Raw genomic sequence first — 12133 nt, 5'->3', positions numbered from 1 at the left:
AGTTTGCTTACAGTCTCCCTCTGACCCACTTCACCAGTCCCTCTCTCTTTCTCTCTAAAATAAATAAATAAAGCTTTAAAACAACAACAACAACAACAGCTTAGTGACTTGATACTGCTCAAGGCTTCATGAGAAAGGTAAACTTTTTTTTTCTATTTTTAATGACGAATTGTAAGGAATAACAGCTGAAAATAGTTGGATACATGATGTGTCACGCTGATGATTTCCATGATAACAGAAAATGAAATTCTATTTTAGATGGTGTTCTCTACTGGCAACAATTAATAACTTTGCCACCTGGCCTAAGATCATAATTTTTTGTGCTCACTAACCTTAAATATCTATTCTGGCTATATATTTGCCTTTCTCAAATAAGAAACTTTTTCTCTATTATATGGATTATCTCTAAGTAATTATATTTTTGAAGCTTATACATGGATCAAATAATTTTTGAAACATCATAGCCAGGAGGATTTAACCTATATACCTTCTTTAAACACTATTTCATTTTTATATTGCAAACATATGCCTTCTGTTAGAATATGAACTCTAGAGCTATGGCATATCTCACTCGTTCATTTGAAGTCAAAATGCCAGGTAAAATTTGTAGAAAAGAAGTATGGAGAAAAAGATAATGTTTAAATTCAAGGTACAACACAGTACACAAAACTCCAGTTTGACCTTTAACTGATTAAAAATTAGTCTGGAGAAATGAAATATCAAATCTGTTCTCCTAGTAAATGTATGCCATAATAGTGATAAGTTCTAAAGAAATTATGTAAAAACTTAGTTACATAGTGTAAGGTTATCCAACAAAATTTTTGTTAAAAAATGAGAAATATCTAAACAAGGGATAGCGACATCTCAAATATTGATATTTTATTATTTACATTAAAAATAACAAATTTGTTATTATAAATTAATGTTGCAATACAAAATAAAATTGCTTAGTCCTCTATGACTATGTGTATCTGTCAACATTCACCAGTGAAATAGGATCAGTAGAATATCTAAATCTAGATCAGTCAATTGATTGATTGATTGATCTAAGAGATTTATTTATTTTAAGGATTTGATTCTAATGTTGTGGGAACTGACAAGTCCAAAATCCATAGGGAAAGTCAAAAGGGTGGAAACTCAGGCAGTTGTCAATGTTGCAATTTTGAAGGAGAATTTCTTTTTTCTTAGAAAACTCAGTTTTTGCTCTTAAGGCCTTCCAAATGACTAGATGAAGCCTACCCATATTATCAAAGGATAATTTATTTTACTAAATTCAACTAATTATAGATGTTAACCACATCTATAAATACTTCCACATCAATACCTACATTAGTGTTTGATTGTATAACTGGGTCCTACAGCCTAACCACGTTGACACATTAATCATTAGAATGGAGTGAAATATAATATGTAAAAAAAATCTTTGAAATAAATTTGTCTATGTTAATAGTGCCTATACATTTGAACCATTACATTCAGTTGTTATTAGGTCTCTTCCAAATGCTCAAAGTTTGTCATTGACTGTCTTTGCTCCAATAATAAAAACAAAACAAAACAAAGCACCCCAAGAAGCTTAATTCAGCCATTGGATGTAAGATAGAAACAGTACAGAGTACAAGAAAAACAATATAGAAGCACCTTCAGAGCAGTCTGGGTGGCTCAGCGGTTTAGCGCCTGCCTTCAGCCCCAGGGTGTGATCCTGGAGACCCAGGATCGAGTCCCATGTCAGGCTTCCTGTATGGAGCCTGCTTCTCCCTCTGCCTGTATCTCTGCCTCTCTCTCTCTCTGTGTCTCTTATGAATAAATAAATAAAATCTTAAAACAAAAACAAAAAAAAGAAGCACCTTCATATATTTAAGCAAAAAGTAAAATGTTTTGTTTTTGTTTTTGTAGGAAATAATCTGGAGAAATTTCAAATGTGCTATGTGTTAACAGAGCATTATTTTTGTTTCTAGGGTTTAAAGATGTAGGACAATATGCCAACTGCTACACAGTTTCTCTTGTCTTCAATACAGAGAGCTCTTTCTAGATGATCTCTTTACTGACGTAAAACCTCTCCAGACATCCCAATATATAAAATAGCATTGAAATGGAAAGGAAATCCTCCAAAAGATTAAAATATATATATATTGTATGACAATACTTAACATTTTTAATTTGATGAGTTTTATAAAATTTAGGGGCCCATTAAAGAAAACTAAACTAGATTTTACTGAAGTGAGAAATCTAATAAAAATGCCACTTTGACTTTTGGGAGGTTAAAAGGGAAAGAGTTTAGAGTGATTTAAAGGGGAATAAAAGGACAATGAAATTTAGAAGGCCTGAGGGACCGCAGTAAAGATTAGTTTTTCTCAGAGGTGGGGTAGCAAGATGATGAATTATTCAGACCACAACCAAGGAGCAGTGAGCAGCTTGCCATCTGTTTCCCCTCTTCAAATTATCATTATTTAATAACACATCTTAAAATCTTTGAATGCCTAAAGTCAGAATTTTTTAGTATGTCCTTTTTTTATTCCCTAATTAGGTTAATTTTACTATCTTTTATGTGACCTAACTTGAGACTTTGCTTTATTGTAATATATTTTTGCTTCGATCAATACATTAATACATTAATCTGAGAAAGTATGTACAAATGTCTTGTTTTAAGATGAGGGATGATCAGTTCTTATTTTCCGTAAGGTGCAAATAGATATAAATGAGAAATTCGTCAATTGCTTTGCAAAAAGATCGGCATTAAATCATGACTTAACTTCTAATTATTTTTCTATAGCTGAATGTGGAGGTCGTTTTAAAGGAGAATCGTCGGGAAGAATCTTATCTCCTGGTTATCCCTTCCCATATGACAATAATCTGCGTTGCATGTGGATGATTGAGGTAGATCCAGGAAACATTGTCAGGTAAATGGATTTCATTTTCTCAAAATCACTAGGGAATCTGAAATTTCTGATCAGTGTCAATATATAACATCAAGCATCAAGATTTTTCGATGTTTTTAGCCTTGGCAAAGAAGAATATGATTTTTATCTGTTTAAAGTATGAAAAGTATCCAGAAGCATGCTTTCTTGTTTATGGGTCACCATCATAGCTCATATAACCCCTAGAGGGAAGCTTTTCACAGTTTTAATAGATCACAGAGATTAGGAATTTTTTTATGCTTCTTTGATACTTTAATCTTTCAATTCTTGATGATTCAAGATGCCAAGTCCACCGTTTTGCTCAGAATACAAAGTTGTGCAGGCCACTATTGTAAGTTCAGCTTCATGAACATTTGGAAGAAATAAGAATAGAAGGGGAATCAATAATACTCTGTCTCCCTGGCTTTAGGCATATCTCTAGAGCATAAACTCTCTGCCTCTTTAACCATTCGGATTCCCCTTTCCTGCTGAGTTTAGTTAGGTGGCTCACAGTTCTTCACATTATCAGCCCTTAGATGAAAAAACAACACCAGTCAGATTTCCAAGGCTATCATATTCTCTAAATCCTAGTTTAACTATTATGGTTATGACTGGGAGCAGATTAATAAATGAACAAGTAAAGCCTCCTCTTGGGACAAATCTGAGCTAATTGGTGTATTATCACTCCCAAAACAATGACTTTAAGAATTGCTGTTTTATATAACGAAATTTCAGACAGGTTTCTGGGTGGTGAAGGTGGTTATAGAAAACAAATATTATCCTTCATATAACATGCTAAGAGGTACACTCCACGAATTGTTCAGTATGAACTGGTATATAACTTTTGCAAGGGAATTTGCAGAACTCAAAATAGCCTACTCCAGATCAGTCCTCAGACTGTTTTTCTTTAGCATAGATCATACATTGTTTTATTTAGTATTAGAATTAGCAAAATTGAAAATGTTAAAGTCAATAGAATTCTGGAATTTTTTTTAAATTACAGAACAATATTTGATATTAAATTGCAACACCAATTTAAAGCTATAACTATTCACATATCAAAGATGAATGTGATATATGTAGAGAGAATTGAGCATGTTGTAATAATTGGATTTCTAATTTTTGGCATTGGCCACAAAAAATATCAAACACTAATTTTGTCTAGATTAGATATAAAGCTGATTTAACATGAAACAGTTTTTTTGTTTATTTTTTCTACATTTGAGAGGGGTAGTGTTGGGTAGACATTACTTTTTATTTCACATTAAGAAACTTCCCTTTTAGATGACTGGGTGTAATTATAATGTTGAATTTTTAAAAAATACTTTTTCTGTATATCTTGAGATGTTCGTGTAATTTATTTTCCTTAAACCTATCATTGTGATGAAATGCATTGATTGATTTTTTTTAATATGAACTAATTCTTGCTTTCCTGGAATAACTTCATTTTGATTCTGATAAAACAAACAAACTTGAAATGTTGGTAAAAATACATACTATGGTGTCAGAAAATTTAAGTTCAATTCATGACTTTGCTACCCTATGGGCAATTTTATTTAATCTGTCTCAACTCCATTCACCACGCTTATAGATTTTAGATAAAATACCTTCCTGCTTCACTGGGTCATTGTAACAATTTAACAAAGAAAATATATGTAATGCTTTTTGCAGTGCCTGACGTGTACTAGATCCTCCATCAGTGCCTGGTGTGTATTCCATAAGTGTCACCTAATGTGGCTACAGTTAAAACTCATGAACACAGAAAAGAATGTATATCTGAAGTTTCTGTAATTTGCAAAGGTGAAATAATAGTACTTCCAATCATATTTTAGAAAACCAAATTATACTGTTCAAAAAATATGTATTAAGTTTATATGTGCTGTTTACATAGTTCATTTTTTATCTGATAGAATAAAAATATCTAATAAAATCAAAGACATATATTTGTTATATTCTTTATTTAAAACTGAATCCATGTTTACTTTTATTTTTATTTTTTTTTAAACTGAATCCATTTTTAAAATAATCAAACAGAGAAATGTGGTTCTCCCACAGCCTACAGTTTCTTGCTTTTGATACGGAAGCATCACATGATATACTTCGAGTTTGGGATGGCCCACCAGAAAATGAGATGCTCCTAAAGGAAATTAGTGGATCTCTTATTCCTGAAGGAATCCATAGCACTCTCAACATAGTAACCATCCAGTTTGACACAGATTTTTATATCAGCAAATCTGGATTTGCAATTCAGTTTTCAAGTGAGTTATTATTTTATTTCTTAAATGTACAAAAATAATGCTATTCAAATAGTAATTTAACGTTACTGCCCAAAGCTTTAATTTTAAGATTTTAATGATCCTAAATATTCTTATTTCTGGTCTTCCTTCATTTTTAGTTAAGGTAAAATATACTTGGACAAAAGAATGTAATTAGCTTGGAATTATTTAATTGTTGAGACCTCTCTACTGGCTAAACGATTTTTTTTAAAGTATAGATGGTGTTCAAATAATTCAGCAAATGAGATGATTACATTAAAAAAAGCTTGTAATTTTGATTTACCATGAAACTGTGTATTGCAAAATGTGAAATTTTTGTAAATAAGAAAGAAAATGAATACTTGCCATTACAAAAAAAAGCAACCCTATATTTTTACTAATTTTGTTTCTCTTCTTTTAAAGACCTTAATTATATATTCCCAGATACTTTGACAAAATATTTTAGATCTACTTTTAAATTAAAGACTTCCTATAACAATGAAATGTCATTCATCGTAAGTAATTATCAGTGTTCACGGTATTTCCACCCCCCCTTTTTTTTCTTTCTATGGCACTGCTAAGTGGCTAAATATATGTTGTTTTGTAAAAGGGATTTTTGCTTAGTGACTGGAGAAAATGAATAAAAACTTAAAAATTTTAATCGTTACATTTTTACTTTTATTGCCAATATACATTGCCTCCTTGAGAAAATTATCTAATGGATTTTCTAATTGTATAGTCTTTAAAAAAAAAAACCTATTAACAGAAACTTGTACAAATTTCTAAGATCATCTATGGAAAGCATGCAAACCAGTATTCCTGAATTCAAGTCCTGGCTCCTTACTAACTACTGAATTTGGGTAACTGATCTCATCATCTGAGGCTGAGTTTTCTAATTCACTTAGGTATAATAATGCTTATCTCATAAATACATTACTAGAATTTAACATGATCATGTGTGCACAGTATTTGGTATTAGGTATATAGCTCAGTGAACTATTATTACTATACGAGTAAATGTAAAATTGAAATTCTTTGAAAAAAACAAAAAACAGAAACAAAACAAAACCATAAGGAACTTTTGAAATTACTGTCCACAAAATATATTTCTTTTAGGTAAAGATCTGGTTAATAAAATTAAACATTTTGACGGACATTTGGTTCACGGCACAGAGTTCTTTGACATATATGACTAACATAAGTGCATGGTTTTGTACTTTGTAAATCAATCTTGTGTGAGAGCTGTAAATCAGTACAGAAGAGCCAATATCTGTAAATTTATATTTCATCTTATGAGAAAAAGAAAAAAGGATGAAAAATGAAATTACCATGTAATTGGTGAACATAAATGGCTTCTAATTCTGAAACACCAATTAAATATTATTCATATTTATATCTTCAATTTTTTACTTTTTATTTTTCTTTATATGAATATAGGAACAGTTTGTCAGTGATTGCTGTTCAACTTCAATTCTTTCTCATTACAGTTGGGCAACTAACAGTTCCCCTTTCCTTTACCTTAAACTGGTAATATATAATATTTTATATTTAAGTGGTTATTGTGATTCATTGTCTGACTTTATTCATGTGAAAAATTGCATTTAAAGCTAGTGTTTGTGAATGACAAGTTCATCTGCTTAATAGATACAGGCTGTTTTACATATGTTTCTAGGAATTTTTAATGCAGATTTGTCAGTGAAATTAGTAATGCTTTTTTTATATTTATTGTATTTATAGGGCATTTAAAGAAACAATATGCTTCATACCAAAACTTTAATAAATCTGCCTTCATAAGTTTTTAAGATGCATAGAAATTTGTACTGGTGATCTGAGAATAAAAGCCTATCCATTGAAGTAAAATTACTTTGAGGGTGGATATGTTATATTTTGAAAAGCATCATTCAATGAAAATTAGTCTCTTATATGGATATCTTCTGTTACTCATTTTTACATGGCTTTCCAAGTGTCCAGATTTCAAAATCAAAAATACCCTTTTATATAAATGAGATCTTTCTTGGTGTGCAGAAAACATGTCAAGTGCTTTATATACATAATCTCATTTAATCCTCATAAAAGCCATATGATTTATGTAGGGTCATTCTCATTTCCCACATAAATGCAGAAAGGTTCAGAAAATGAGTTAATTTGTTTAAGGTCATTGTACTAACAGATGCCTGGAGCTGTGGCTCAAATGTATATTGGCTGCACGGAACTTTTGGCTTGTGCCTGGTACCTAGTAAATCTTGGTAGTTGTGGCCATTATTATGCTGTCGTTATTATTTAGACACACGTATAAATATGCTAGAGGAAATAGAAGGCTTTTAGTTACAAATTATTAGTTACAATGAAGTTCTGCAATTTAATCAGATTGTATTTCTGATCATGCTCCCAAATGCCACATCTTAACGCCAGCAAAGCAGTGACAAGGATGAAGGAACACTGGAGTGCATGCATGACCATTTAGAAGGGACCATTGCCCCCTGTGGCTATAGGAAGACAGCCTACTTTTATTTTTTTTTAATTTATTTTTATTTATTTTTTTAAATAACATTTATTTATTTACTTGAGGGGGTGGGGGTAGGAAAGAGGAGAGAAAAATCCCTAACCAGACTCCCTGCAGAGCACAGAGCTCCAAGACATTTTGTGGGACTCAACCTCAGGACCCTAAGATCATGACCTGAGCTAAAATCAAAAGTCAGGCCGCTTCACCAGCTGAGCCACGCAGGCACCCAAAGACAAGCTACTTTTAAAATGGAACTTGAAATAAGGAGTTTTACGTAAAGTCATCTAAGTTTCAAAGTAAACCGTCTTTAAAAAAATGTTAACGGACTATAGGCCAGTAAAACACTGCTGTAGGTGAAATTTGGCTTGCAGGGCAGAGTTTGCTGCTTTAGTGGCTTACAGAACATCTTCTTCCCTATATAAATTTGAATCATGTTACCTATTTATTTGTTCATTTACTGTAGGACAGTCTATTAAGGACCAATTGTTAAGCATATTTACCTGTAATTATTTCTCAATTGCATTTTGCCTTTCACTCAGGCAGATCTTCTTAGTTTCATAAATACGCACACATACGCACACACTCACACTCACACACCCCGTGCTGCCTTCTGTGAAAATCATTTTCACTTTAAGCGTTTTGCTGCTCCTTTTGTTTAAATCTTGCTCATACTTCCAGACTCGGCACCCAGACTTCTTTTTATAAAACATTTTCTGACCTCCTTTTCTAAAACATATTCCAACCCATGCCCCAAGCACTCGCTGTAATTTTTTCCTGAGGATGAGAATAGTTTATAATTCATTGTTCTGAAGATGTTTTAATTATGTGATCTTTGCCCCCCTGATGTATTGTGAGTACCTTTGTCTCCCTAATGTCTCTAAAAGAACAAATTTTCTCTTTAGGACAATCATATAATTTATTGTTCAAATCTTAGGTAATTGTTGGGAGTGCAAGAAGACACTGTTTAAAATTAAGCTGGCTGACAAGCATAAACCGGGACTGTCGTTACCTAATCAGGACGTATCATTTTAATTAAATCAGACTAGTATTGTATTCTGTCCCCACCCCCCGGACCCCCCCACCCGATGCCCAGTCCTCTGTTGAGCAAAGTAGCTGTTGTTTAGTGAGTGTCAGACAATGGATTTTAAAAAGAGAAACAAATCAGGCAATACTGGCAGAAGAATCTTCAGCAGCAAAATTCAACCAATGAAATGTATTTCACTGGACTTGGGACAAATGAATTTAACTGAAATGTAGCTCACATACCAGCTTTATAATCATCATTAAGCCACTGCCAGCAGCCACAGGCCTTCCATTTCATGATCTGTTCGTTATTTGTAAAGTATGTCACGTTGGCTCTTGGTGTTCTAGTCTGCAAGGCACTTTTGCGTAATCAGAGCTACTTAAGTCTGCCGCCGCCTCCTGCCGTCCTATGTGCTGTCCTTGGTTCTCAGCAGTCAGCCTTATATCCCCTGCTTAAATGTGTAATCTGCCTCTCTTGTCCCACTTTAGTTCCACAGGGAAGGCATCTTCAGGGTGTCATGCTGTCATTTGCCCACAGGATAGTTGATTTTGACAGAGCATTTTCTGTGCTCTTCACTCTCTGACCTCTCTGTTAAGGATCTGCCCCCGCTGGGTAATACAGAATACGAAGGCCCATAGCTTATACTGTTGAAAATTCTCGAGGAAATGGATCCCTTAGCCAGGAGAGGTTGATGTCTCCCAGCCTCAAAAGACGGTATGGTGCCCCTGTCTTTGTTCTCATCCTCATTATCACTGCCTGTGCTACTGTGACAGTCAACTAGCCACTCACTTCATTATCCCTCCAGCAGACTTTTCTCCATATTTCCACCTGACTGATGTTTTTAAAAAAACAAGTCAGATATCACCCCTCCATTTCAATTTTTTTTTTAATGGACACACAGTCTTAAGTTCAAAACTTTGGAATTACATCTAAAGCCTCCACAATTTGCAGCCAAACTGCCTGCCAGCTTCATCCTTCACTACTCATTTATATACATCTAGTCCTCTAACTACACTTTCCTGATAGGACAATGTCTTTTCACTTTTCTGCTTCTCTTCCATATTCCTGAAACAGGTAGGTCCACATTCAAAAATCTATAAATTCTTAGGCATTTTCCAAGGTCCAGGATAAATGATAATGTCTGGTACTGATGAACTCCTAGGCAGAATTAGTCATTTCCACATCTGTACTGCCATATGGTCTAGTTTACCCAGAACAGTCTGAGTTTATGCACGTTATCCTAGCATCCTGACTGGTTGGGGGCTTGGATCTGTATTTTCTTTTTTAGCAAAGTATCATTATTTGGGCCAATATAGGCCAGTACTCTACAGTAATAGGCTACTATTCTGTTAAAATACCCAAGGTGTATTTATTAGACCTCTATTTTGTGTTTGATCTCATCTAGTCATGTGTGAGATATGTTCATAGAGTTCAGAGTAATTATTATGCATGATTAAATTTGAAAAACAAATACTGATAACCTACCTCCATTTTCTAATCTTTTCCATATGCCAGGTAATTCACACTTCCCTTTCAAGGAGAATTTATAGGGCACTTGTAGGTAAATCAAATATTCTCAGATATGAACATCTAACTTATTCTGATTTTGGAAGGTAGTGGGAGAAGCATTTGATGCTATTGCCCTGCAAGCTGTTTTGTATAACAGCAAGTTATGTCATAGTCTTGCTGTGGTTTGAAAGATACATAAAGCTGTCAGGACATGAATTGGCAGGATTAGCAGGAAAAATGTGTTCTTGAAATATGCGCAAAAATAGAGGCTCAGGAGATGTGCTGCAAAGCTAAGGTATATAGTCTGCATGTTCTTTCCATGAGTGTTTTTGTTATTTATTTTGTGGGGTCAATTCACAACTATTTATTTTATCATAGAAATATTTTTTTAAATTTTATTACAATAGACATTTATAACAGGAGTGATTTTAAAAAGTACATGTTTAATGAAAATGTATGTAGTGAATATTCACCATCCAAAAGGCCAAAGGATCCTGAGATCCACAAAGATAAACTTACCTTTGAAAAAGTTGAAACTGGGCCCTCAAAAGACAGCAGGGAAGAATCTAGAATATTTTTTTTTAAACAACTTTTTTTTTTTTTAAGTTTTTTATTTATTTATGATACTCACAGAGAGAGAGAGGCAGAGGCATAGGCAGAGGGAGAAGCAGGCTCCATGCACCGGGAACCCAATGTGGGACTCGATCCCGGGTCTCCAGGATCGCGCCCTGGGCCAAAGGCAGGCGCCAAACTGCTGCGCCACCCAGGGATCCCCCAGAATCTAGAATATTTTTATTGATATTTGTAAATCAAAAGTATATACAGAAACATATTTTTATTTTTATTTATCTTTTATTTTTTAATTTATTCATGAGAGACACAGAGAGAGACAGAGACATAGAAAGAGGTAAAAGGCTCCCTGCAGGGAGCCCAATGCGGGACTCGATCCCAGGACCCCAGGATCATGCCCTGAGCCGAAGGCAGATGCTCAACTGCTGAGCCACCCAAGCTTCCCACAGAAACACATTTTTTTTTAAAGAAACTGAGAGTTCCATGTAATCTCATTTCAATAAAACATGTTTTGATAAGTGGCAAAAATATTTTACAGAGGAAATCATATGCTGATTGATTATTTTTGTCTTAACCCAAAAGTAGTATAATACTGAATTACATGAGACTTTATTGCCTCGTGTATCATGTTAACATTATATAGGCTGTGGAGGGGCAATTTTATATTATAAAATATAATATATAATTAAATGGTCATTTGAAGCCATGATCTTGTATTAATTCTAGCATTTGAAAAAAATGTGTACCTGCCATTATTGTGTGGAGTGTTTTGTAAATACCAATTATATATAGTTGGTGGTTATTATTGTGTTTGAAGTGTTCAATATTGTTACTGGTTTTCTGTCTACTTTTTTTTTTTATCAACCAATGAAAGAGAAGTGTTGAAATGTCCAGTTGCAATTGTAGATGCATCTACTTATTCTTTCTGTCCTGTCATATTTTTGCTTTGTGTATAATGAAGATATGTCATTAAGTGCATAACATTTTAGATGCTGCATCTTCTTAATGAGTTGACATTTTCATTACTAAGAAAGACCTCTTTTTCACTGATAATTTACCATGTCTTGAAATTTACTTTGTCTCATATAAATATCTTATGACTCATATAGCACTAGTGTACTATTTAGCATCCTTTTAACTTGGTAGTGACTGTATATTTAAAGTAGGTTTCTAGTAGAGGCACATGATTCTCAAGTTCTTTATAAAGTCTGAAAAATCTCTGCTTTTTAGTAATAGTCTCTTAAATTAGTAGACCATTTACATCTAATGTTAATTTTTCATATGGTTGGCTTTGTCTATTATTATTTTTATTGGATTCAGCTGTTCATTGCTCCTTTTTACCACGATCGTATTTTTCTCCTCTATTAACTTTTTTTAA

At 33.4% G+C, this 12133-nt stretch overlaps 1 protein-coding gene across 1 annotated transcript in view; it reads left to right on the top strand.

Annotated features, from left to right (window-relative positions):
* The window catches only part of CSMD3 (CUB and Sushi multiple domains 3), a 1170241-nt gene that overhangs the window by 869455 nt on the left and 288653 nt on the right, over nt 1-12133 (top strand). The window contains exons 26-27 of the mRNA XM_049093360.1: nt 2771-2897; nt 4950-5152. Coding sequence (XP_048949317.1) covers nt 2771-2897; nt 4950-5152 — 330 coding nt within the window. The remainder of the gene's footprint in view (nt 1-2770; nt 2898-4949; nt 5153-12133) is intronic.

This window comes from Canis lupus, chromosome 13 (assembly GCF_003254725.2).
Source record: "Canis lupus dingo isolate Sandy chromosome 13, ASM325472v2, whole genome shotgun sequence".
NCBI classification, from domain to species: Eukaryota; Metazoa; Chordata; class Mammalia; order Carnivora; family Canidae; genus Canis; species Canis lupus.
Note: the sequence above shows the minus strand (reverse complement) of the source record. Positions and strands in the feature narration are given on the sequence as shown.